Source organism: Cervus elaphus, chromosome 21 (assembly GCF_910594005.1).
Source record: "Cervus elaphus chromosome 21, mCerEla1.1, whole genome shotgun sequence".
Lineage (NCBI taxonomy): Eukaryota > Metazoa > Chordata > Mammalia > Artiodactyla > Cervidae > Cervus > Cervus elaphus.
Window position 1 is genome coordinate 81,784,391 of NC_057835.1, and position 26,080 is coordinate 81,810,470.

The 26,080-nt window shown below is 41.7% G+C and overlaps 1 protein-coding gene across 7 annotated transcripts in view; it reads left to right on the plus strand.

Moving 5' to 3' along the window:
• The window catches only part of COL14A1 (collagen type XIV alpha 1 chain), a 224,599-nt gene that overhangs the window by 129,516 nt on the left and 69,003 nt on the right, over positions 1–26,080 (plus strand). For all 7 annotated transcript variants that reach the window (XM_043880417.1, XM_043880421.1, XM_043880423.1 and 4 more), the window contains exons 26-35: positions 2,456–2,595; positions 3,954–4,077; positions 4,287–4,430; positions 5,564–5,728; positions 6,283–6,321; positions 6,463–6,601; positions 10,673–10,815; positions 14,643–14,752; positions 16,604–16,762; positions 25,427–25,504. In XM_043880417.1, coding sequence (XP_043736352.1) covers positions 2,456–2,595; positions 3,954–4,077; positions 4,287–4,430; positions 5,564–5,728; positions 6,283–6,321; positions 6,463–6,601; positions 10,673–10,815; positions 14,643–14,752; positions 16,604–16,762; positions 25,427–25,504 — 1,241 coding nt within the window. The remainder of the gene's footprint in view (positions 1–2,455; positions 2,596–3,953; positions 4,078–4,286; positions 4,431–5,563; positions 5,729–6,282; positions 6,322–6,462; positions 6,602–10,672; positions 10,816–14,642; positions 14,753–16,603; positions 16,763–25,426; positions 25,505–26,080) is intronic.

Sequence of the window (26,080 nt, forward strand, 5' to 3'; positions counted from 1 at the left end):
AAAGACAGGAGCATATTAGGTCTGATGCTGGAGAGTGTAAGGGTCAAGGAAACAAAGGGGTAATAAACTCTACAAAAATAAAACTCAGCATCCTTCCCAGCACACCATGCAAAATCTTCAATGATCAACCTAGATTGTGGCATCATTTCCCAGACTGTATTAGTTAACAGCAAAATTGCATAACTTCAGGTTCTCCATACATGCCTTATGCTCTCCTGCATCTTTTAATGCTATTTGCTCTACTTGGGATAGTCAAAGCTATGGTTTTTCCAGTAGTCACGTATGGATGTGAGAGCTGGACCATAAAGAAAGCTGAGCACCGCAGAATTGATGCTTTTGAACTGTGGTGTTGGAGAAGACTCTTCAGAGTCCTTTGGACTGCAGGGAGATCCAACCAGTCCATCCTAAAGGAAATCAGTCCTGAATATTCATTGGAAGTGCTGATGCTGAGCCTGAAACTCCAACAGTTTGGCCACCTCATGTGAAGAACTGACTCCTTGGCAAAGACCTTGATGTTGGGAAAGATTGAGGGCAGGAGGAGAAGGGGACGACAGAGGATGAGATGGTTGGGTGGCATCACTGACTCGGTGGACGTGAGTTTGAGTAAACTCCAGGAGTTGGTGATGGACAGGGAGGCCTGGCGTGCTGCAATTCATGGGGTCGCAAAGACTGAGTGACTGAACTTACTGACTGACTACTTGGGATGCCAGACTCTTCCTTCTTCCATCTTCATATCTAGCTTTTTCTAGTTTAACTATCTATGATGATTTTCACTATTGGAGCTGAAAACAGATCCTAACTGATGAGTTTATTTATTAGACAGTTCTGATACAGACATTACAGGATTCCCTGAGGTCAGAATATTTTTATGTATAGCAGAATATGAGCATCCTTTGGTTAATATTTGTGAATGCTCATGGGAAACACATGATTTGGAAGGGTCATGAGACTGAGGATTGATAATGTAGCAACATTGTTCTTGGATTAGTAGTTTTCATCATGATGGTTTTGGACATTGGGACTTTTGCAACTTGAACACATTATTCATTTTAGGTTCTATTTGCCCTGAGTATATTTAATTAAAAAGCCTATAAATCTTTATTATTCAGGTGATACTGAGTATTTATAAAACATCCATTTTAATTTTTCTATTTTAGAAGTAGAAAAGAGTACAAAGAAGAAAATTAAAAGCACAATTTTATATCCTGGAGATAGTTCCTTCATGCATTTTGATATATTTTCTTTTTCTTTTGTTTTATTAAGTACAGTTTTCAATTTGAGTATATTTTCAAATAGATTTTGCTCTCATTTTGAAGGTAAAACCTAATCTGGGTTTCATCCTTCCTGGCAAACACCAGGTTTTCTTTTACATGCTTATAATGAGCAGATCTTGTGATCCCTTTCAGCTTTAAATTCAAACCATAGGTATGTAAAATTTTGTAAATCGTGGAGGTCAGAAGAACACCCTCACTAAATCCTTGTTGTCCCTAGAGTACTGACTCACTTGGAGATGGTTTATTTTACCATTTAAGTTGTAGTTAGCTTTATGGGACTACAGTTGTAGTTAATAAAATAAAAATCAGGCCATTTTTTCTCTAAAGAAAAGCAAAGGGTTCATTATCTTGCAGAACATTTGTGTGCCAATGGCCCAAGATTAAAAGATTCAGATTATTAAAGATTAAATTGTTTGTTTCATCATAAAACAGAGTCAACCACCATGATCTGTATTAATCAAGGGGAAAAGAAGCATAAATAATCGGAAACAGGATGCGATACAAGACTTAAAAATGCTTTCAGTGGAATCGGTTTTTGCTGATCTGTTTTTGCTTGTTTGTTAGGATTGACGTCAATGTTACTACTGATGAAAGTTTTCCCGAGCTAGCAGTAGTATACATTTCTTGACATCAGGGGGTGTCCAAAGGGCATAGAATTTTTGAGCAAGGCTGAAATTGAAGTTAGCTTATGGCCTCAGTCCAAACGCATATCAAGTTTTAGATGAGTCTGCTTTCATTGCGAGGCATCCCTTCCTCCTGGAAGCTAAATCCTTCTCAGGTTATTAACTCGATAAGCAGAGGGCAGGGTGCAGAGTGAGAGCTTGGCTTTCCCTCGAATCAGTAGGCACTGGGGTGTTTGCTGATGCCTCTGTCACTAAATCAGTTTAGTTCCACATTTTTCCATTCTCTCGTTTCTATTCTTTGAGGCTGAAATTGGTGTTTTTCTTTTTCTCTTTAATTCTGCGTGTGTGATAGAAGCTTTCTTAGTCATGACCAGGATACTTGAGTGTAGGAGAACAATGATGGTCAGAAAACCTAGTGAGGAAGAATTTGGAATAGGATGTATACCATTCCTTCTGGAAGGCGCTCTAGTTACCAGAGGGAAACCATTACCTGCTTTGTTGGTTTGATGACGACTGTTTTCCCCTTTTCTCTGATTCACGTTCTTGCTTGGTCTCCAGTGTGTAAAGCTGCCAAAGCTGACCTGGTGTTTATGGTGGATGGATCCTGGAGTATTGGTGATGAAAACTTCAATAAGATCATCAACTTCCTGTATAGCACTGTCGGAGCCCTGGGCAAGATCGGCACAGATGGAACTCAAGTAAGGCTGGCGGATCAATCATTAATTCATTCCATGCGTTAAATAATTATTCCAGGCTATTGTTATGGCTGCTTGTCGGGGACTATGGGTAAAGAGCTATACTGATTTGACCCAACTCTAAATGAGAGCGTGGACAGGTCCGAGCTTGAAGCCGCTCACTGGTGCCTGACAGCGCTGGGCGGGGTGCTGTCCTCAAAGTGAGTGAGTCCCCAAACCGGGACCGTGAGAGCGGCCGGTCAGCACGTGCGCCCCCTGCATACAGGGGGAGGAGGCGCAAATCTCTGTTCAGCATTCTCCTTGCCCTCGAGGACTTTAAAATCTTGAAGGACAGAGGTCAAGGCCACAAAGGAGTGTAGAACAAGCAGCACACAGAAGACTAATTTATTCATCCGACGAACATCTGTTGAGGGCTTCTTTGGTTAGTACTGTCGTCATGGGTGTTTCACGGAGCTCACATCCTTAACGGCGGGGCGCGGAGGAGGGTGAGATCCAGACACAAATCGGCAAACACACACATTCACAAGGTCGGGACGCGCACTTGTGAACTGAGCTTTACATTTACTGGCTTATTTTAAATTGAGAGATCGACAAAGGCTTCTTTGAGGAGGTAGCTTTCGAACTGAGGTGTGAGCCTCTGATCCCTTTTCCCGACCCAGGGGTCGAACCCGGGTCTCCCCTACTACAGGCAGATTCTTTATCGTCTGAGCTACCAGGGAAACCCAAGAACGCTGGAGTGGGTTGCCATGCCCACCTCCAGCGGTTCTTCCCGACCCAGGGATCGAACTCGCGTCTCTTAAATCTCCTGCATTGACAGGGAGATTATCACTAGCGCCACCTGGGAAGCATTTATATCACAGTGATTAGGAACAGATTTTGAAGTCGGATTACCTGACTTCCACTGTTGGTTCTACCAGGGACCACTCTAGTAATCTTGGGTAAGTTACTTGACTTTTCCTCAGTGTCCTGGTCTGTAAAAAGGTGGAATAGTAGTAATTATTTCATAAGCTTGTTTCATAAAAAAATCCTTGTTAAAAAATCCAGCTTCTATTCTGTGAACTTTGTCAAGGTAGAAGACCTAGGCTGCCATTTTTCCACCTGTCAAATGAGATGGCAAAAGCCCTTCACGCTTTAGGGAGAGATTTTTAATCTACTTCCTGAAAGCACTTAGAGAAAAAAAATGCTTGTTAATGTATCATCAGATTTGGTATGTAGCTTGTGTGAAATTTTATACCAAGGAAATTGTGGACTGGGTTAAAGAAGAAATTAAAACTATAATTATAATCCTGTTATAGTGTATGCTGTCTGGCCCAGGGGAAGGCTGCAATATACATAAAAGTAAACACAGCTTCTCTCTTCAGGTTGCCATGGTTCAGTTCACTGATGACCCCAGGACAGAATTTAAACTAAACTCTTACAAAACCAAAGAGACTCTTCTTGATGCAATTAAGCGTATCTCATACAAAGGGGGAAATACAAAAACAGGTAAGACCCCCAAAAGCCCAGCTAAAACCCAAAGTAATTAATTGTTGCTAATTATTTAAATGACTTTTTTTGAAGCATACTCATATAGGTTTGTTTTTTTTTTTTTAAAGACTTTTCATTGATGAAAGACCTTTGTTTCTTCTGTTCTATCTCCAGTGACACAAAAATGGAAGGGAATGAAACTGAACTTTTGCCTTCCTTTGTTTCAGGAAAAGCAATTAAGCATGTCCGAGATAGCTTGTTTACTGCAGAGTCAGGGACCAGAAGAGGCATCCCGAAGGTCATCGTGGTTATAACTGATGGAAGATCACAAGATGATGTGAACAAAATCTCCAGAGAGATGCAATCAGATGGTGAGTTTTACAGAGATAAGTAATAGTAGCTACCAAGGTTTCCTTGGTGGCTGAGTGGTAAAGAGTCTGCGTGCCCATCCAAAGATCTGGGTTCAACCCCTGGGGTGGGAAGTTCCCCTGGAGAAGGAAATGGCAAACTACGTCAGTGTTCCTTGCCTGGGACGTCTCCTGGACTGAGGAGCCTGGCGGGCTGCAGTCCATGGGGTAGCGAAAGGTCGACGCAACTTAGGACTCAACAACAGCAGGGGCACCAATAGTACTGTTAGCCTTGCTGTTTTCTGAATGCACATTTGTAGGCTACATCAGCCTGACTACGTGTTTCTAAATCTGGACAATGTGATTTTAAAAATATTTTCCAAGTTACAAATCTGTTATCTTGCTGTATTTTCTCTAATACGTTTGTTACATACAGGATGCTCTATTATGAGAAACTCCATCAATTAAGTGCAGTCCAGGACTTTACTGGCAGACTAGTGGTTAAGGCTCTATGCTTCCCCTGCAGGGAACACAGGTTCCATTCTGGCCGCAGAGCGTGACCCAAAAAAAGAAAAAAGAGAGAAAATTCAGTGCCATACTATGAAAAGAACCAGGGGAGGGAACCCGGTCACAGAAACTGTTTGGCCTCAGCTTTCTCTTCTGTCAAATGGAGAACACAAAATTTGAGGATTACACTGTGTAAACCGACATGGCACAGACTAGCCTGATACGAATCTGTCGAGCATTGAACTGTGACCTACCTCAGTCTTCTAAGCCTGTTAATGTCTCAGATTCTACTTCTGAAAAAAAAATTGAGATAAAGCTTCTGTTTCAACTGCACTTTATCCCGTAAATACAAAAATCATTATTAATAATGTGCAAACATAGAGATGTTACTCAAATAGTAACTATTTTGTCTCAAGCACTGGCTCTCTTAAGCCTCTCTAAAACGGAAAAGCTCTTTGGGGAATGATGGGTTAATCAGCGCATGGTGAATTATGTGCATGCAGATTTCTGATGAACTGTGAACGTGAATTATGGACCCCCACTGGGCCTCCTAAATAAACATATTTTAAACATGCAGACGTGTCTTGCATTCCATTATTTGTTTTTGGTGCAGTTTATACTCATCAGAATCTGTTTCCCTTTCCCCACAGGCTACAGCATTTTTGCAGTCGGCGTGGCCGATGCGGATTACTCGGAGTTGGTTAGCATTGGCAGTAAGCCCAGTGCCCGGCATGTCTTCTTTGTGGATGACTTCGACGCCTTTAAGAAAATTGAAGATGAGCTGATTACTTTTGTCTGTGAAACCGCATCAGCAAGTTAGTTCTTTGGAATTTGCCCCTTACATTGCTTAAAGGCTGAGATATTTATCCTGGTTAAATGATGAGTCCCATCCTGATCTGAAGGGAAAATGGAGAGCTGTTTGTTATGTAGACATAGTTTCGTGGTTTAGAGCATTTGGAAGTGAACCTCCACTCTCCCAGTTTCAGAATTTAGGTTGATAAAGACTTTCTCTGAAAAGATGAGAATCTGTATTTGAAAGAAACTCTCTTAAACATCTGTGGCAGACAGTTTTCAAAAATGTGTTAAGTCTGCTCATCAGGGTAACACACTGGGAGGGAGACTTTTCCCAATACATGCTCTCAGGTGACCCAGGAGAGGAGAAGGAAGCTAGGACTTGGGTTTTAAAAGGAGAAGTGAGAGCGTTTCAGTCTTTAGGAATCCACAAAAAGCCATAGCCACATCTGGTTTGGATTCCTTCTACACTTGACTTCCATAAAGATTATGTTAGCTTCCTGTTTTCAGGACAAGGGAAGAATATGTTTGGAAAATACCTAAATTAGGGTTTTGTCTTCTTTGTTTTGTCTTCCAGCCTGCCCACTGGTGCATAAGGATGGCGTTGATCTTGCAGGTATGCAGTATCAGGAATTTTCCAATACAAAGTATATTGATTAACTCCCTTTTGGGGTCCAGATTTTTTAAATCCTTAATAGACTAACTGTGAAATTTAAAATCCTAATGTGCCTATTTATTCTCTCTCTGTCTCTTTAAGGATTTAAGATGATGGAAATGTTTGGTTTGGTTGAAAAGGAGTTTTCATCAGTGGAAGGGGTCTCTATGGAGCCTGGTACCTTCAATGTGTATCCTTGTTATCAACTTCATAAAGATGCCCTGGTTTCCCAGCCAACCAAGTATGTTTCCATTGCAAGATACGAAAGCCAATTATTGTTTATTATATCTCAGTGTATAAATGATATCAACTTGAAATCATAATTTCAATGATAATTCCCAGCAGGATTTTCCATGATGGATAGAGCAGATGATGTTTAGATTTCATTAAAAACATCAGACTCACACACACACAAAAAAGTCAGACTCACATATAAGACTGGTTGAACTTTCCTATCTGTTGACCTGAGAAAAATATAGATAGTTAATACTCGCATAGCACTGCCATGTACCAGGCGTCTAAATGCTTATGTACCGTAGCTCCCTCACACCTCCCAACACCTCTATGAGGTAGAGTCATTCGTTATCTTGATTTGACAAGTAGTGAAACTAAAGCACTAAGACACTAAATGACCTGAGTGGGATCGTGCAGTCTGTTGAGGCTCATGCCGGGATTTGTACCTGGCAGTCAGGCCCTGGAACACACACCTGAACCATTTTACTTACTCTAGAGGCGTGAGTTCAGAGGGGTTTTATTCTTGAGAAGTCACAAAAGCCACTCTGTATAGTTGACGTAAAAATCACATTATCTAGTCATTGCACAGTCTGTGATGAACAGAGGGATTCCTACGGTCATTTTCAGCAGTTCTGCAAACTCCAGACGTACTTGAGTTTCAGTTCAGTTCAGTCGCTCAGTCGTGTCTGACTCTTTGCGATCCCATGAACCGCAGCATGCCAGGCCTCCCTGTCCATCACCAACTTCCCGAGTTTACTCAAACTCATGTCCATTGAGTTAGTGATGCCATTCAACCATCTCATCCTCTGTCGTCCCCTTCTCCTCCTGCTTTATATCTTTCTCAGCATCAGGATCTTTTCAAATGAGTCAGTTCTTCGCATCAGCTGCATAAATTATTGGAGTTTCAGCTTCAGCATCGGTCCTTCCAATGAACACCCAGGACTGATCTCCTTTAGGATGGACTGGTTGGATCTCCTTGCAGCCCAAGAGACTCTCAAGAGTCTTATCCAACACCAAAGTTGAAAAGCATCAATTCTTTGGTGCTCAATTTTTTTTTTTTCAATTTTTTTTATAGTCTGACTTTCCCATCCAAAGTAGGAATTCCTCGTTTAAGGGGTCATCTCTCAAAACATCATCTGCTTCTTTACATTTCAAATCAATATTTGTTTTTGTCTCAAAATACCTTCAGTGTTTTAATATGAAACATTTTTCATGTCCATATTTTGATATTCTGATATAGTGTGCATGTGAAGTGAAGTCGCTCAGTCGTGTCCGACTCTTTGTGACCCCATGGACTGTAGCCCACTAGGCTCCTCTGTCCATGGGATTCTCCAGGCGAGAATTCTGGAGTGGGTTGCCATTTCTTTTTCCAGGGGATCTTCCCAACCCAGGGATCAAACCCAGGTCTCCCACATTGCAGGCAGACGCTTTAACCTCTGAGTCACTAGGGAAGCCCTATAGTGTGCATATAGGCATGCAAAAGTGGGGGGAGATGAGATTCAAGAATTAAATCCATCGGTCCACTTTATAGACCAGTTGCTTTTCTAGCTTCTTCCATAATATTCTTTGTTGAATTCGGGCCTATTGCAGTACTATATATGGTTTCAGATAAATCTAACATCTAAACATTACCTTTCAGCAGATTTTATTTTTTACATTGTCAAGGGATGAATATTAAATAGGTATTTGAAAATCATTCCTGGAGGCCTGGCCCAAAATGAGAATTTCCAGAGGGAAACTCATCTACTGCTCTGCTAGACTGTTCATTCAGTCGGCAGTGTCCCGTCCTCCGCCTTGCTAAGTCAAGTCCTGGGTTCCTAGCTCCCACCTCACTCCGTCTGTCTCCAGCATTCGACAGAGCTGAGCTCAGCCTCCTCCTGGACTTCCTGCCCTCCTTGAGCTTCTGTTTACCTTACAGACTGTCCGTCTCCAGTGCTGGCTCCTCTTCCCTCTCCACCTCTGATGCCCGGGGGGACCAGGACTTGTGTATGACCTGCTTGTTTTTTCTGTCTATCCCTATTTCCTAGCGATCTTTTCAGTATCATAGTGTTGAACCCTGAGTACATGCCAAGGACTCCTAAATTTGTATTTACAAATTGCCCTCCAGTTTTTTTTGGCGACACTCTGCAGTATGTGGGATCTTAGTTTCCTGATCAGGTATTGAACCCACACCCGCTGCAGTGGAAGCTGGGAATCTTAACCACCGGACCACCAGGGAAGTCCCTACTTCCCCAAATTTAGACCTATATATTCAATTGCTTCCCAGGTAGTGTTAGTGGTAAAGAACCTGCCTGCCAATGCAGGAGACCTAAGAGATGTGGGTTCGATCCCTGGGTTTAGAAGATCCTCTGGAGGTGGACATGGCAGCCCACTCCAGTGTTCTTGCCTGGAGAGTCCCATGGACAGGGGAGCCTGGTGGGCTACAGTCCTTGGGGTGGCAAAGAGTCAGACACGACTAAAGTGAGTTAGCGTGCTTGCAGTTGCTTGCTAGACAACGTCCCTGCTCCTCTCTCCAGAGCCAGCCTCACCTACAACCTTTTCTGTCTCAATGACAACCACACCTAACGAGTTTCTTAGGCAAAGAAGCCAGACTCCTCCCCTTCTCTTAGGCCTCACATCCGTCCACCAAGCCATCCTCTCGTGCGTTGGTCCTCAGCGCCTGCATCGTCACCGCCCTGATACAAGCCACCGTCACCGTCTCTTCCCTCCATCATTGCTGCGGCCTCCTGTCTTCCCCCTGCTTCCCTTGCCTTCCTAGAGTCTCTTCTCCAAACAGCAGTCGGGGTGATGGTTTATAAATGTTCACATCAGATCATGTCACTCCAGAATCTGCCAGCGATTCCCCACTCCCCTTGGAGTAAAAGTCAGCGCTCCTGAATGGCCAAAGGGCCCTACATTGTCTGGGTCGCCGTGACCTCTTTGACTTCACCTCTTGTCTCTTGTTCTGTTCTCAAGAACTGCCAAACACACCCACTTTAGTATCTTTGCACTGGCCGGATGTCTTCATCTCCTATGAGTTTTCCTTCAGATGTAAGCTTCTCAGTGAAATTTTGTTGTTTAGTCGCTGTGTCCGACTCTTTGCGGCAGGTTTGGTGAGGCTGGCTGACACACACAGGCGCTCTGAGAAGGGCGCGTCTCCTTTGGAGTCAGAGGCTCTGGCCCCTCTCTCTGCTCAGAGACCAGTCCTTGAAAAGAGGCGCCATGAAAAAGTCGGCATGGCCTTGAGAGAGGCATCTCTCATCCATGAAGAGACTCCTGAGAGAGCCGGTGTCAGAACAGTCTGGACACAGCACTCACCCCCGGAAGCAGGAGCGATGTGTGGACAGCACTGGATGTGGCGGATCGAGATGGTGCCTCAGCGCACAGCAGATGGGAATGCTCCCCACTGCAGTGTGTGGCGGAAAGGGGCAAGGGCTCAAGTTTCGTAAAAAGACCGTGTGTGATTGCTGAGTCACGTCCGACTCTTTGCAGCCCCGTGGACTGCAGCCCGCCAGGCTCCTCTGTCCATGGGAGTCTCCAGGCAGGAACACTGGAGGGGGTTGCCATGCCCTCCTCCAGGGAATCTTCCCAACCTAGGGACTGAACCCAGTCTCCCGAATTGCAGGTGGATTCTTTACTGTCTGAGACACCGGGAAAGCCCCTCCGAACCCCCCCCCCAAAAAAAAAACACTGTAGATAAACATTATTTATAGTACTACAACTTGAAATTACTTGTTTAATAAGAAGTGACTGGTCAGATAAATTATGGACTAGCCAAACCAGCGAAGGTTGTGCAAATATTAACTATCATGCTCTTTAAAATATTTAAGGAAATATGGAATGTGTAGTAAATGATGCTAAGAAAAGAAAGGGGCAAAATTAAAAAACTGGACAAATACTAACAGACATTCTTTAAAGACTGGAGGGAAATGCATGACCCCAAAAGAAGGATCCCTTCTGAGTGGGGTTAATGGTGACATTTATTTCCTTCCTTTCTGTTTCTTCACTTCTAGTGAAAGCGTATTTGCTTTTATAATCATATAAATAGCTTCTTGAAGAGTGATACAATAAAATATGCTGTTTTCTTTCCGTTTTTCAGATACTTGCATCCGGACGGATTGCCCTCTGACTATACAATCAGTATTCTATTCCGGATTCTTCCTGATACTCCAGAGGAGCCCTTTGCTCTTTGGGAGATTTTAAATAAAAATTCTGACCCATTGGTTGGAGTCATTTTAGATAGTAAGTATATTTATTTGTAAAACGTTTGCACACATATATGAGTAATGTATATCGTGTGTCATCTTGCCAGTTTAGTATGTATTATGGAGTAACTCACTCATTTTAAACCGTTGGTAAATACTAATAATGCACTATGTTGACAGTTGAGTCATTCATTTGTCTACTCAGGCTTTCAACAAATATTCACTGAGGTCCTACTGTGTGCCGACACCAGGTTCTGGGATTCAGAAGCGAGGCGAAGAGAGACACGTCCTGTGATGGGGAGACTGTAGGGAGGGCGTGGCTGGTGCCAGGAGGATCAGTGGAGGGCTGGGGTCAGAGGTCACTTCTTCTATGAGGAAATGATAAATGTCGGATGCTTCCTTTGGGTTCCTCGACCCAATTCCAACATACGAGCTGGGGCCTGGGGAGTGTCGGGAGGCTTCTCACACAACACCAGGCAGTTCTTGGACAGCAGCAGCGAGTCTGAGAATTCAGCTTCAGTCAGACACTGTTTTCCCAGAGCTGTTCGTGGACCCGCAAGCTGAGGATGGTTCCTACACGATGGCCTTCTTCCCCCTGGTTCAGCCGTCGGTGGCAGGCTCGGTCCGTTCGTGGAGGCTCGGTCTGTTACTGCAGGCTCAGTCTGTCACTGCAGGCTCGGTCTGTCACTGCAGGCTCGGTCTGTCACTGCAGGCTCGGTCTGTCACTGCAGGCTCGGTCTGTCACTGCAGGCTCAGTCTGTCACTGCAGGCTCGGTCTGTCACTGCAGGCTCGGTCTGTCACTGCAGGCTCGGTCTGTCACTGCAGGCTCAGTCTGTCACTGCAGGCTCGGTCTGTTACTGCAGGCTCAGTCTGTCACTGCAGGCTCGGTCTGTTACTGCAGGCTCAGTCTGTCACTGCAGGCTCGTCCGTCACTGGCTCCACTGGAGGTGCCGGCAACTACCTCCAACCCAGGATGCCATTTGTACGTCCAGGTTGTTTTCTCTCCTTGTGACCCACAGTCTGTAAATCAGAGGGTCCCACAGATTCCTCCTCAGGTTTTAATAATTTGCTAAAGTGGCTCACAGAACTCAGAGAAGCATTTTACCTACAGCACTGGGTTACCAAAGAAGGGGAAAAGAAAGTCAAAGCGAAGTCACTCAGTCATGTCCGACTCTTTGTGACCCATGGACTGTAGCCTCTGAGGTTCCTCCATCCATGGAATTTTCCAGGCAGGAGTACTGGGGTGGGTTGCCGTTTCCTTCTCCGTTTTACCTGCAGCGCTAGGTTACCAAAGGTTACCAGCGCTTAATAAAAAGCTATAACTCGGGAACGATGGGAGAGAAGCCAGAGCAAGGCCTGGGGAGGGGTGGGGGGTTTCCAGGTCCACCCTGCCCTACCCTCCCAGCACCTCCTGTGGTCACCAACCCGAATCTCTCCAGACCCCATCCTTCTGGGTTTTTGTGGAGGCTTCATTACACAGGAAAGATTAAGTCACTGGCCATTGGCAATTGAACTCCGTCTCCAATGCCTCTCCCCTCCGTAGAAGTTGAGTTGGGAGCATGGGGTTTGGACTGAGAGTTCTAACCCTCTCAGCACAGGATTGGTTTTCCAGGCAACCAGCCCACATCCTTAGGTGACCTGAGGGCTTTCCAAAAGCTGCCTTATTAACATAACAAAGGCACATGTATTGCTCTCACCACAGGAAATTCCAAGGGTTTCAGGAACTGTGAGCCGGGACCATAGACAAAGACCTGGTATATGTGAGAAATATATTTTGGTCATCTGAATAGCAAATATTTCTTTAAGTCACAATGTTGCAGTGCCTCTCTCCTACCAGAGAAAAAAATGTCAGGTTGGCAAGCAGTATGTTTGGGGAAGAATTCTGGGATGGAGATACACATTTGAAAATGGTATTGATGGGTATGTGAAATTTAAGTCCCAATACTGGATCAGAGCATCATAAGAGGAGTCTAGAAAGGAGAGAGAATAGTTGTGAAGAATGAGAAATTCCATTGTTGGGAAGTTGGAAAGTTGAGGCAGAAATAAGGAAATTTCTTAGCCTTTGTTCTTGGAAGTCACAAATGATGATCACTTAAGAGAATTCTCAAGTTTTGGGTTAATGTCCCTGAGTTTTCTACATATATTTTTAGTGTAAGATTCCAGTCAAGCTGGGATCCAAAATTTGGTGGCTGTTATTAGGTACTGACTCAAACATTTGGATAAGGAAAGTATTTTAAGCTTATTTCCAAGTAGTGTTTGTTAAAAGACTTTTTAGTACATGGAAATAAGTCAACAGCTAAACATTGAAACCATTTTGCTTTGATACGGAAACTAAGGGAAAGCTGTAGATTAAAAGGTGTAAGCTGCTAACCATACACAACCAGGACTTGAAAACAAAGAAGTCTCTTGAAACGATTAATACTTGCTTCTTTTGGAAACCAAATGAAAAATTAAATTGTAACCTGGGACTGAATCAGTGAGAAAAATATTCTTTTTTTTTTTTTGTAATAAAATGTTCCTTGTAACGTGAAATACTCAAGAGTAGAAGATCTTTGTTTATTTGTTTGTTCATAATGTTCATAATAAAAGACATATTGGATTATGACTTTTGGAGAGGTGTAAGTTACATGTCCTGAGAGAACTGGTTGCTTCAGTGGTTAAATAAGGCAGAGTCTGGTTTTTATTTCTCAACATTTTGTTACCAAATTAAGTCCGATGAACCCTGCTCGGGCCTAGCCCAAGTCCAGACTCTCTGCCCCAGTCCGGGGAGGGTTCCTTTTCCATTCAGGCTTAGGGCAAATGGGAAACCCAAGCTGCATGGAGAAGCAGGAACTGAGTTCGTGGATCAGCTTCTCACCGCCCTGGGCAGAGAGATCTAGAAAGTAAAGACAAAGAGAAGTGAGGCTGATGCTCGTGAGGCGGGGAAGGGGCAGGGCTTAGTTGCTCAGTCGAGTCCCACTCTCTGCGACCCCGTGGAATGCAGCCCGCCAGGCTCCTCCGTCCATGGGACTCTCCAGGCAAGAGTACTGGAGTGGGTTGCCGTGCCCTCCTCCAGCTACTGGGGAAGGGGCGGGGCTTTTTCCAAGGCAGTGGTCCTCAATGGCTGGCAGTTAGTAAGAGTGTCATTTACTATGCTAATGTAGTAAAATCTCCATTTCCCTGGAGAGGGCAAGGGCAGCCCACTCCAGGACTCTTGCCTGGAGAATCCCATGGACGGAGGAGCCTGCTGGGCTACAGTCCATGGGGTCACAAAGAGTGGGACTGGACTGAGCAACTTCACTTTCTTTTTTAATAGTAAAATCAAAGTATAATGAGACTCAAGATCTGTTGGAGGTCAGATTTATCACCATCTTGGTCCCAGCTGGTTCTTTTTCCATTTTCTATGGCTTCCTTTCTTGTCTCTGGACCCTTTCACTTAAAGATTTATGTTCTCTCCTGCTCAGGGTGGGGAGTTGGCAGGTTTTGAGCAAGGACATTCCTGCGAAAGGTGGGGTTAGAGGTGATGAGTTTCGAGCAAAGATCAGGAGCATCTCTGGTAACAATTTGATTAGCTTCTTTCTTCCTTTTTGCCCTCTACTTCCAACTTCAGACAGCCCTTTCCCAAAATGGTGATGGGGCTGCATGCAGGCCGGGCGGTGGAGAGGAAGCACAACGTGGGGCCCGCCTCACTGTCGCCGCGTGGCCCCCTCAGTTAGCTTGGCCAGCTGAAAGCCTAGGGCCTTCCAAGGCCATTTCGTTACCCACTCATCACTTTAAAACACAGCCTCAGAACAGAGGTTATACTATTTTGAGCTGACTTTTTAAAAAATTACCCATTTTAATACTTTGTAGAATATTGTTAATCTTTTATTTTGTTTGATTAGATGGTGGGAAAACCCTAACGTATTTCAACTATGACTACAGTGGGGATTTTCAGACTGTTACTTTTGAAGGACCTGAAATTAGGAAAATTTTCTATGGAAGCTTTCACAAGGTGAGTAATGCCTTGTATGTGTATATATATATTCTTTATTCTATTTACTGCGGGCCAAGCAACAGAAAAGTGTAAAAATAAAAGAAAAACATAGCGCTTTGGATCTCCTATAGTAAGAATTACCTGTGGGGCTTGTGAACTGTCCAGAGATTCTGATATGGTAGTTCTGGGATGGAATCCTAAAATGTATGTTTTTATCCAGTACCCCAGGAAATTTGATAGTATCAGGAGGAAGACATTTTCCACTGATCTTCTAGGTTCTTCTGCTGGTCTAAGAATCAAATTAATGGGAGAAACACAAACGTTTAAAAACATATAAACATTGTGAAACCCAGTAAAACCGAGTAACTCACCAAAATAGCCAAAACCTTCCCTTAAGTACCATCTTCAGCTAAAGACAAAAGAGGATTATGCAAGTAGTGGTTTGGGTTTGAACTTCAAAGGGAAGGAAGAAAATTCACATGGAGATGGAAAAGCAAATATTTAGTAAATAAATGAGTCAATGGGACACAGATTTCCCTCCACACACACAACTAGCCATATTCTTTGCAGATATTGCTGGTAATAGCCCTGTTCTGGGAGTGGACCTTCTGTCTAAATTCTTTTAGGCAGCTTAGGCATGAAGCTCAAAGTTTCTTTCTGAGTCTTTTGGACCTTGGTTATTTTCAACTTGAAATAATCTGCATTCTAAAGAGACATTTTGGGATGGCAAATTTTGGTCTCCTATCGTAGAAGTGGTCCAGGTTGATACTTTGAGGAACCATGTAGTGGAGGGTAATGTATTACTAAGTAGATAGTTGTAAATTCCCTACATTATGTGTTATGTAGAAAGGATTGCTGGTCTACCTGGCCACCAATATAGTTAAAGTACCAGCAGCCAAATCATGTTAAAATATGTAGACAGATTGCACTGAGACAGCCCGTCACTGCCATTGTATAATAAGTTGCCCTGAGGAAGAATTTTGTAAAACATGACGTTAGTTGTTCTTGTTTTAACCTGGCACATGTGATAGAAATCTGGTCCTTCATATTTCACATCTATGAAACATTTCATCTTGGTGATCACTGGAGTAGGCAGGCTTCCTTCCAAAATTTACTGTTTCCCTTGTAGTGAATAATCCCACTGCTATCTGGGCTGTTAAAGAATGCAACACACAGAGTGCCAGAGAGCAGAGCCTTTACTCAGCGGTGTTGCAAAAACCTTGCGTCTTAGCCACACCCTTCTTGTCCTGTCAGCAGTCTTCATCTTGGCTTCTGTTTCCTGATGTAGAATGTGGTCAGATATGTCTAATCTACACAACTTTGCTACCTTATGGGCTTTTGAATACCATCACTGTATAAGAACAATTGCATAACAAAATTCTCTCATTTTTGCATAAGAAAAGTTGCATAAAATATTTTTTTCTTGTGACTAGGACTGTACGACCACAAGTGTCTTAAAATAAGGTATCTTAGAAACACGAGCGATGCACATGATTTATTAGTTTATGGTTCAAAATAGTCCCATTAGCATTTCTTTGGAATTATTGTCATGTATTTATCAACTTCCTCTAGAGATGATTTTTTTCTTGGTTAGATAGTCACAGAGTAGTCAAAAAATATTACAGAGGAAATGAAAAGCATGTGAGATTTCATTAGTATTTACAAAAAACCCATAGAGATGGTATCTGAATGTGGGATAGTCATGGAAGTGGTTTAAAGTAGAATCTTTCTTCTCAAGCAAAGTGCTTAAGTAGACAGAATTCCTTTTCTTCCCTTGCATATTTTTTGGTGATGAGTCATGCAATTATGTAAATTTATTTGATATTTTCTCCTGCTTCTTACCTTTTAAAACATTTTTACTTTCATCAGCTACATATTGTTGTCAGCAAGACTTTGGCCAAAGTGGTTATTGACTGCAAGCACGTGGGTGAGAAGGCAATAAACGCGTCATCTAATATCACGTTGGATGGTGTCGAAGTCCTGGGGAGAATGGTTCGATCAAGAGGACCAAATGGAAACTCTGCACCGGTGAGTGGATAAATAAATGAATCTCTGTTATGTTGAGGAAAAAAATTATCCTAAAATATAATAATGTATTTTCCAGGGGAAGAGCTTGGTAAGGGGATAGATGGAGGGAGTGATGGTGAATGATAGTTGATGAATGATAAGAAAATATATAATTAATGAATGGAGTTCAAGTGAATGAAATGAATTTATTTAAATGAATTAAAACACCAACATTCAAAGCTCTTGCAATATGCTTCTCTGCTGTATTATAGGGAGAATGCTCCAGAAATTAGACTAGTTTGTTTTCTAAATGAAAATTTTAATAGTAAAATATTTTAAAAATTCAAATAAAATACCATGGCATAAATGGTTGGTTAATGAGAATCAAAACTGTGGATGAACCTCATTTATATGAGCAGATCCAAATCTGTATAAAACATGTTATTATTATACACGGGAAATTGATGTAAACCTCTCATGTGGGTTAGATTTGGGCATTTTATAACTAGGTTCTTGCTATTACTTATATCAAGTTAACCCTTTTTATCATTAATAATAAGGGATAATATTTTATCATTAATATTTAAATAACAAATCATTTTAAGATATATTTTTATCATATTTTTTTGATCATGGAGTTTAAGACCAAGAGACTTCGAACTGGCAAAGAAATCACATTCTTTTCAGTTAATGCCTACAAAAAAGAGCAGTGTGCACAAACTTCTGTTTTAAGACCACACATTCACAGCTAATTAGCAACATTCTCTAATCTGAGTCATTCTATAATTAGAACCAATTAACCTGGAGGGAATTTTATTCTTGTAAGCAATTCCAAGTATTCATATCTACACTTCTCTTCTGTGTAACAGAATAATCAAGTTAATTAAGATTCACTCTTATTGTGCTTTCAGAGACCTATAGAACTAGCCAGCTGTATGGAATTTTACAAAGACCTGATGATTCTCAAAGTCTTTTAAAACTGAAATCATTTAGTATTAATACAAATGAAATCTTCTAGTATATCAAATAAATGAAAATGATTTGCAATATGCTTCAGACCGCATGGACTGTAGCCTGCCAGGCTCCTCTGTCCATGGGATTCTCCAGGCAAGACTACGGGAGTGGGTAACCATTCCCTTCTCCAGGGCATCTTCCTGACCCAGGGATCTAACCCAGGTGTCCTGCATTGCAGGCAGTTTCTTTACTGAATAGAAACCATGTCACGGTCTTCGTTTGCAATCACTACCTTTGACCTTATATCACAGTATCTAATAAAGTTGTATGAAGAGTATTTTCTCAAGAAACACTTGTTAGAAATTAAATAGAAAGCCATCTATCTGAATTTTTCTTAAAATAGTTTGCATGTATCATATTCCACCTGTGGTATTGACAACAGTCCACTAATGGATATCATGCTGTCTCCTAATTATAGCTCATACTTTGCAATTACAGTGTTAAAATTACAGTTACAAATTAATTGTATTTCAAATTACACTCTATGTAGTAATTTTACTCCACAATATATGACCAATTAAATATTAAGGAATTTAGTTCGGAAAGCAAAAACAACTATAGGTTTAGGGTCTAGCAGTAATAAATCTTTACTTTTGTTCATGAAAGAAGAGCAATTAAACAGAGCACCCTCTGTGGTTAACATCCACCCAGTAGTAGACAAAAGGGAATTTATAGAAGTCAATCATTAAAGAGTTCTTTGTAGAGCTAGTAGGAAAAAGTTGTGGCTTACTAGATTTTCAGTCTACCCACTTATTGAGGAATTTGATTATGTGGGAATGGATGATATTAGATTAGATCTCAAGAATGTGACTGAAAGCTCACTTGGTTTTTTGGGTTATTATCAATACTTGTTTCAGTGTAAGACAAGAGAGAAGCTTCAATCTTCAGTTCTCAATTTAGAAATCACAGATTGCTAACATAATCTTGAAATACATGTGGACTCTAATGCCCTGCAAGAGGGAATGTGCAATGCACAAGTTTTGGGTCATTCCAGAAGGAGTAATTATCATCTCAGAGAGGCTAGTAGTTATAGGTCAGTATTCCCTGGCAAATTCAGCGATGAGTTCAAAAACGCCAGATGATGGAATGATTCTAAATTTCCAGTTTTTAAAGAATGTAGTCTTTTTATTATTTTTAAGTTTTTATTTTTTATTCGCGTGTAGACAATTAACAATGCTGTGATAGTCTCAGGTGGACAGCAAAGGGACCCGGCCAAGCCTGCACACGTGTCCCTCTCCCTCAAATCCCCTCCCATCCAGGCTGCCACACGTTCCCTCTCCCTCAAATCCCCTCCCATCCAGGCTGCCACGTGACGTTGAGCAGAGTTCCCTGAGCTTACAGTAGGTCCTTGTTGGTCGTCCATCTTAAATACAGCAGCGTGTACTTGTCCACCCCAAACTCCCTAACCATCCCTTCCCGCCATCTTCCCCCTCTGGCAACTGTAAATTCATTCTGTAAGTCTGTGAGTCTGTTTCTCGGCTATAGTCTTTTTAAACCAAAGTTGAGTGGAGAAGAGATTAATGGATTTAGGTGTATAGTAACTACTGTATTGATATTACTCATATTTGAAATAAAAACTTGTGTTCAGCAAGTTTTTACTTGCTGACTTTTTTACATGCAAGACTTTACCGGCAGCAAAAATTCTCTAGTGAGAGTAAGCTAATAAGCAGGCTGAATCTGGCTGGCAAAGCACAGAGGGGAGGAGACGTAACAACTAGGCCTCTCCTTTCCGGTCTTCTTTGTCCTGAGAGGTTTCTTCTACTTTTTCTGATACCTAATGAAATTATCATGCTGCAGTCAGAGGTGAGTCAAGAAAAATTTTGAGCTTCTGGCATTGATCATGTTCCTTAGTATCTTTTTCCCACCTTTCAAATCTAACACCTAGATAATTATATTATTTGTTTAGTTCTCTGATGTGTAAATAAAAAAAATACAAGTTATGTTATAGAATTTTTAGTAATTTTATTTTCTGAGTTAAAGTTTTAGTGTAGGAATCAATAGAAGACAAGTCAATGATCCTATAGAAACAAGTGTTTTCCAATCTCAAGGAAATGGTTGTGTTTTCACTCGATTGTATCTTTTAATCCTTAAAATGATGATAGTGACTAATATGTATTGCCTAATGTGGACTAGGCCCCTGGAGAAGGGAATGGCAATCCACTCCAGTATTCTTGCCTGGAGGATTCCATGGACAGAGGAAGCTGTCAGGACAGCTGCAGTCCATGGGGTCACAAAGAGTTGGATACGACTGGCCGATAACACACACGCACGGACTAGGCAGTGTGAGGGTTTCAAGATGTTCTTGTTTAATCCTCCAACAATCCTAGGAAAATATATCATCCCCATTTTATAGATACAGAAACTAGACCTGAATAAGAGGGAGAGATCCCCTTTCAAACGTGAGGAGAGTGAGATGTGAGATTGTGTTCGAGTTGCTCCATTCTGAACTCTCTTCCATTGGGCCAGACTGATTATGAGAAAACTGAAGGCAGAGGAAGGACTCTGGTCTGTGACAGTGACCACATGCCCTGTCTGTCCACTGGCAAGTTCAAAAACTTAGCATTATTTGAATTACAGACTTGAAATAAATGTGATCAAAATGCACCCCCCCCCCCCCAGCATCTCTGCACCTCAACATTGTAATTACTACCAACAATTGCAACGGATGTTCTTTCATCTCCTAATTGAATAGTGCCGTTATGGTTTCCCTTAAATTCAGTAAGTTGATTGAGAGCGAGTAGGAACACCCTGTTAAGTAGCTGACAAGTGGTAAGTGCTTAATAAATCTTGGTTTGAAGGTGGAGTCAGTAAAAGTTACACACCAAATTGAAAGCAGAAGATGGCCTGGGTCCCCAGGACTCTTTCTCCTGTGTTCTCAGGGAATGTAAAGCTCTCTAAATATTTGTATAAGATCAGGTACAGCTTGACTTCAAATTATAAGCTTAAAAATGATATACTAGAAAAAAATCAGAAGATGAAATATGGTACCGAGTGGGAAGTCCCTTTTAATTTCCATTCACAGAACACAGTGCCTCAACTGCCAAAAAATATTTTAATCTTATTTTCATGCTAACATTTGACCCCAAATGACTTGCCTTTTGTGCTATGCCCAGACAAAAATGTCCAATAATGAAAAATGAGCATTTGTAATTGTCTAAGTATTCCCTTGAAAGAGATTATAACAAGTGAAAGTGGGAGGGTCTTTTTCTTTTGCAGATTTTTTTTTTTCATAATGCTGTTAGTTACAAAGGAAAAAAGTTGCGAAAGTCAAAAAGGGCTGCCTCTTAGATGCTTAAAGTATGGTTTATTTTGATCCACGCTGTCTTGAATTTTTAGGTACTCAAATCTAAGATCTTTGACATATTATCTCTGTAATGTTTCCTGCATAATTTGTATAAGTGTGTGTTTAATTACTTTTGGAATAAAAGCCAGATTTTAAAAAATCAGTCCTAAGAAATGTGATTTGGAAAAGAAGTCTCCAAATAAAGGCTGAGGAATCTAAACTATTACGAATGCAAAACAATTATGAATAAATTTGTTGTACTCACACAAAAAAGGCTTCTGACTTCATCTAACTTGAAAAAGAAAAGCCAGCCCACAAGCGTTCTTCAGATGATGGTATTGGCCTCATTCAGCGCTTAGTAGGTATTCAACCTCTTGAATAAGTAAAATGAACTCATAAGAATCCCAATAACTCAAGAGGGCAAAAGAAGTTTAGCCAAAGGTTTGTATGGAGACATTGTCCTGTTATAGGTGATCGGGTGGTGAATGTTTATTTGAAAAACTTCAAGAAAGCCTGGTATATCCCAGGACTAGTGAAAGGCCTTGGCTTTAAATAAATCTTTTCATTCACTAAAATGTTTTCACACTGAGGGCTCTATTCAGAAATGGAAAATTTCTTAATGGATGAATGACTTACAGAATTAACTGAATCTAATGCTGTCATAATGGGACTCATTTAACAAAAGTCATTATAAAGTCAAATGGCATTGTAAAGTCAGGCTGCGGTATCTGCATTTTAAACATTAGACTAATGATCTGTTCACAAAATAAACCACAAGAAAATGAGGTGTGCTGTTGAGCTCTCAACAGGAATTCAGCTTTCAACATGGGCTTAAATTACGTAGGCTTTTTCACTCCAAGTCCTAATTCACAGAATGGGGTAGACATTACTATTATCAGACCTCCTGATGGTGACTGAAAGATTAAATGATATATTAAGTGAAGTCCTTGGGATAGTGCCTGGCCCACAGCCAGGTTCTCAGCAAATGTTTGCTGGTATTGTTGTTATTTGCTAAGATTTTTCTCAACCAAAACCTTAAACAGATACGACGATTGTGGACACAAACTAGTGTTATATTTCTGCTCTGAACATCGCATCACTTTCATCCTTTTGATTTAACCATTTTGGCCTCTGTGTTATATACTCCTGCAGCTTACAGGTCAACTATAAAAGTTGCTTTAAAATAATGTTTATTTTGTATAACTGTATTTCAGGAGCTGTTCTAAATATTTCCCTTTATGGGTTCATTTTGTTGTTACGGCTGCTATTATTGCTCTAATGAATAGCTACTATTATTCTGCTATTTAAGGGAAGCTGAGCCCCTACCACACTGGGCAGTTTGTTTAACGTGGCTTAGTTTGTGAGTGGGTTACACCCAGGCGGTCTCCTTCCATTGCCTCCTAATCCCTGTGCTCCTTGGAACACCTTTGCTGCTACTGTTGCTTATGAAAATCAGCAGCCACGTTCTTTAAAAATTCTTTAATTTTAAAAACCTCATTTTTTTTTGAACTTTTTGTTTTGTATAGGAGTGTAGCCAGTTAACAATGTTGTGATAGTTTCAGGTGGGCAGCAAAGGGCCTCAGCCAAACATAGACGTGCATCCCTTCTCCCCCAAAGCCCCCTCCCATCTCGGCTGCCACACAGCACTGAGCAGGGTTTCCTGTGCTTACCGTGGGGCCGTGTTGGTTGCATTTTAAACACAGCAGTGTGGACTGCCCACCCCACACTCCCTCACTGTCCCTTCCCCCGTCCTTTCCCCAGGCAGCCATAGGTTTCTTCTCTGAGTCTGTGAGTCCACTTGTGTTTTGTAAGTTCGTTTGGATCATGTCTTTTTAGATTCCGCATCTAAAAGACGTCATATGGTGTTTCTGCTTCTCTGACTTACTTCACTTAGTATGACCATCCCTAGGTCCATCCGTTACAAACTTAATTTTTCAATGATCATAATTTAGTTGTGTGGTTGCCCTGAACAGACTGAAATATCATGCCCTTTGAAAACAAATTTTTTTAATATGGAAAAAAAAAGAGTGTACTTAGCCATGCACTTATTGCTTCAAATATAGCAGTGGTTTTATATTGAAAAAAGAAAGTGTGATGTCTTGATTTATGGATCTGCTTTCAACATTTGTGTTATTAATCTTGCAAAACCCACTTGGGAAAAGATGTTTGCAGCAAGGCGCAGTTCTTCATGGGTGTGACGAGAGAAACACTGACTTCATTTTCTTTGCTGTCAGATGGGACAGACTCTTTCATGATGCTGAAGGCACTGTGAGCAGCCTGTTTTCAGTCATACCAACTGCTTGAGTATTCTTATCTGCACCCAGGGGACCCTTGACAGGGATGAGAGAAAATAAGGCACCAAGAAGTTTCCAGTGTTTGCTGAAAATACCAGTTGCTGAAGGCATGCTGCAGATTATGTAAACATAGGGACTGTCATACTAAGTCAGAGAAGCAGAAACATCGTATGACGTCTCTTATATGTGGAATTGAAAGAGACATGATACAAATGAACTTACACAACAGAAACAGGCTCACAGACCTACAGAAGAAATGAAGAGGATTTCACCCTCTGCCAGCTCTGTAACTGAGGACACTTGCTTTTAAATGGCGGCACAGTTGATTTACAATGTCACGTTAGTTTCAAGCGTACAGCAAAGTGATTCAGTTGTAGACTGATAGCTGTGTGCTGTCTGCTAAGTCGCTTCAGTCACGTCTGCCTCTGCGGCCCCGTGGACTGTAGCCGCCGGGCTCCTCTGTCCATGGGACTCTCCAGGCAACGCCGTGCCTCCTCCAGGGGTCTTCCCCCGCCAGGGGCCGAGCCTGCGGTCCCTATGTCTCCCATTCTTTTCCAGCTTGTTTCTGCTGGAGGATATTACAAGATCTGAACACAGGTCCCTGTGTTACACAGTAGGTCCTTGTTGCCTATCTTTTTTTATATATAGTAGTGGGTATCTGTTAATCCCAGACTCCTGAGTGATGCTACATTTTTATCCCTCAGTCATGTCCAACTCTTTGCGACCCTGTGGACTGTAGCCTGCCAAGCTCCTCTGTCCATAGGATTTTTCAGGCAAGAACACTGGAGTGGGTTGCCATTTTCTTCCTCCAGGGGATCTCCAAACTCCTGATGACATGCAATATTTGAAAACAATGTAGGAAGAAATATAGTATTAGAAATGGTTAGGTCATGAAGCTAGTGTGAGCCCTTAATGACATTATAATGATGTTTCTAACTATTTCAAAATATACTTTAAGTTGTTGCCAACAAACATGAGTAGAACAAGGCTGTCTAAATATTTATGGCATGATTGATGGCTTGAATGAAAATGCACAGCACGGATCTCACAGTGCCATATGTGAGTCTGTCATGACACTCACCACATTGTAAATAGTATTTATGTGTCAGTGTCTTACTCCCTGTAAATTCTTTGTGGGCAAAAAGCTGGTTTCGCTCATTTTTATATCCTAAAGGTCTATATGGTATCTGGCTTGCATTATGCACTAAAGAAGAAGTGGTCAAATGTATGCATGAATGATGGAAGTCAGAAATAATTCAACAAGCCTTCATGAATACCTACTACATGCCACTTTTTTTTTTTTTTTTTGCCATGCTGCAAGGCATATGGGATCTTAGTTCCCCAACCAGGGATCAGACCTGTGGCCCCTGCAGTGGAAGCTCCACGTCCTAACCCTGGGCCTCCAGGGAAGTCCCTGCTTGTCACTCAGTATGATGGGGGCACGAAGATGAGTGAGAGGTGCCCTGTCTTCGATGAGCACCCACTCTGGGGGGGAATATAAATAAGTGAACTGGATGGTGAGAGATGTGCTGTAAAAGACGTCCGGAGCCTGGTGGGCCACGGAGGCACTTGGCGTAACTGTGGTGGACCGTAAGGGAGGATTTCCACAGAGGCTCCAAGCGTTTTTACGTAGTGATGGGAGGAAGAACTGTGATGAGTGAGGCAGTTTGGATGATGGATGGAGTAACCTCTGACAGAAGTCTTAAATCACTGTGTGTTTGAGGAGTGACTTTTAACACTTATTCATTGTGATATTATGTTATAAATGTGTTGGTGTTCTACTGTGTAAGGTGACTCAGATGGTAAAGGGTCTGCTTGCAGCGCAGGAGAGCCAGGATCAATCCCTGGGTCGGGAATATGCCCTGGAGAACGGAACGGCAACCCACTCCAGGATTCCTGCCTGGAGGACCCCATGGACAGAGGACCCTGGCGGGCTGCAGTCCATAGGGTCACAAAGACTCAGACACGACTGAGCGTCTAACAACACTATGTAATATATGCTGTGAAGTCATTATAAATTATAAACACAATATATCTTTTATTAAACATTGTATATATCTTTTATTGACCAACTATTTTCTTTTTAAATTGCAGTTCCAGTTACAGATGTTTGATATTGTTTGTTCCACATCATGGGCCAATAAAGACAAATGCTGTGAGCTTCCTGCCCTGGTAAGAATTCTTCTTTTACTATTTCTGTTCTTTGCTGAAATTTTCTAAAGTTACATTTAATTGGCAGTGCTGAAAATGAAATGCCATCTCACAAAACTCATGTCACAGGTAATTCGTTATGATGATGATGATGAAAATTAAAAAGCACTTAGGAAGGAGGTGTATCTGGAATCGGCAGGCACACTGGCATGCAGGGTAGGAACTGCCCGGCTACACGGGGCGCCACTTACATGGAGTCCAGATGTTCCCAAACTCCACGTTCACGAATTCTTTGGTGTCGCAGTAATTGTTTTTCATGGCGCCCCAGAGGCAAAGAAATATCTAATAATTCCATATATGAGGTCATTAGGTCCAAACGTCTTCATAAGTGTTTGTATCTTAAAAATTCTGCTGTATGAAACAACCATATATTAATATATAAATCAAAATTTTTAAGTGATATACTTATTTTTGAATAACCACAACTACTTATTAATGGGATGTGTGTGCCTGTTGAGAATGCACAGTTTCTCAGATCTTGGAATCTGATTGGACATTACCACCCTCACTTCTTCCTTTTTAAATAAAAATATTTAT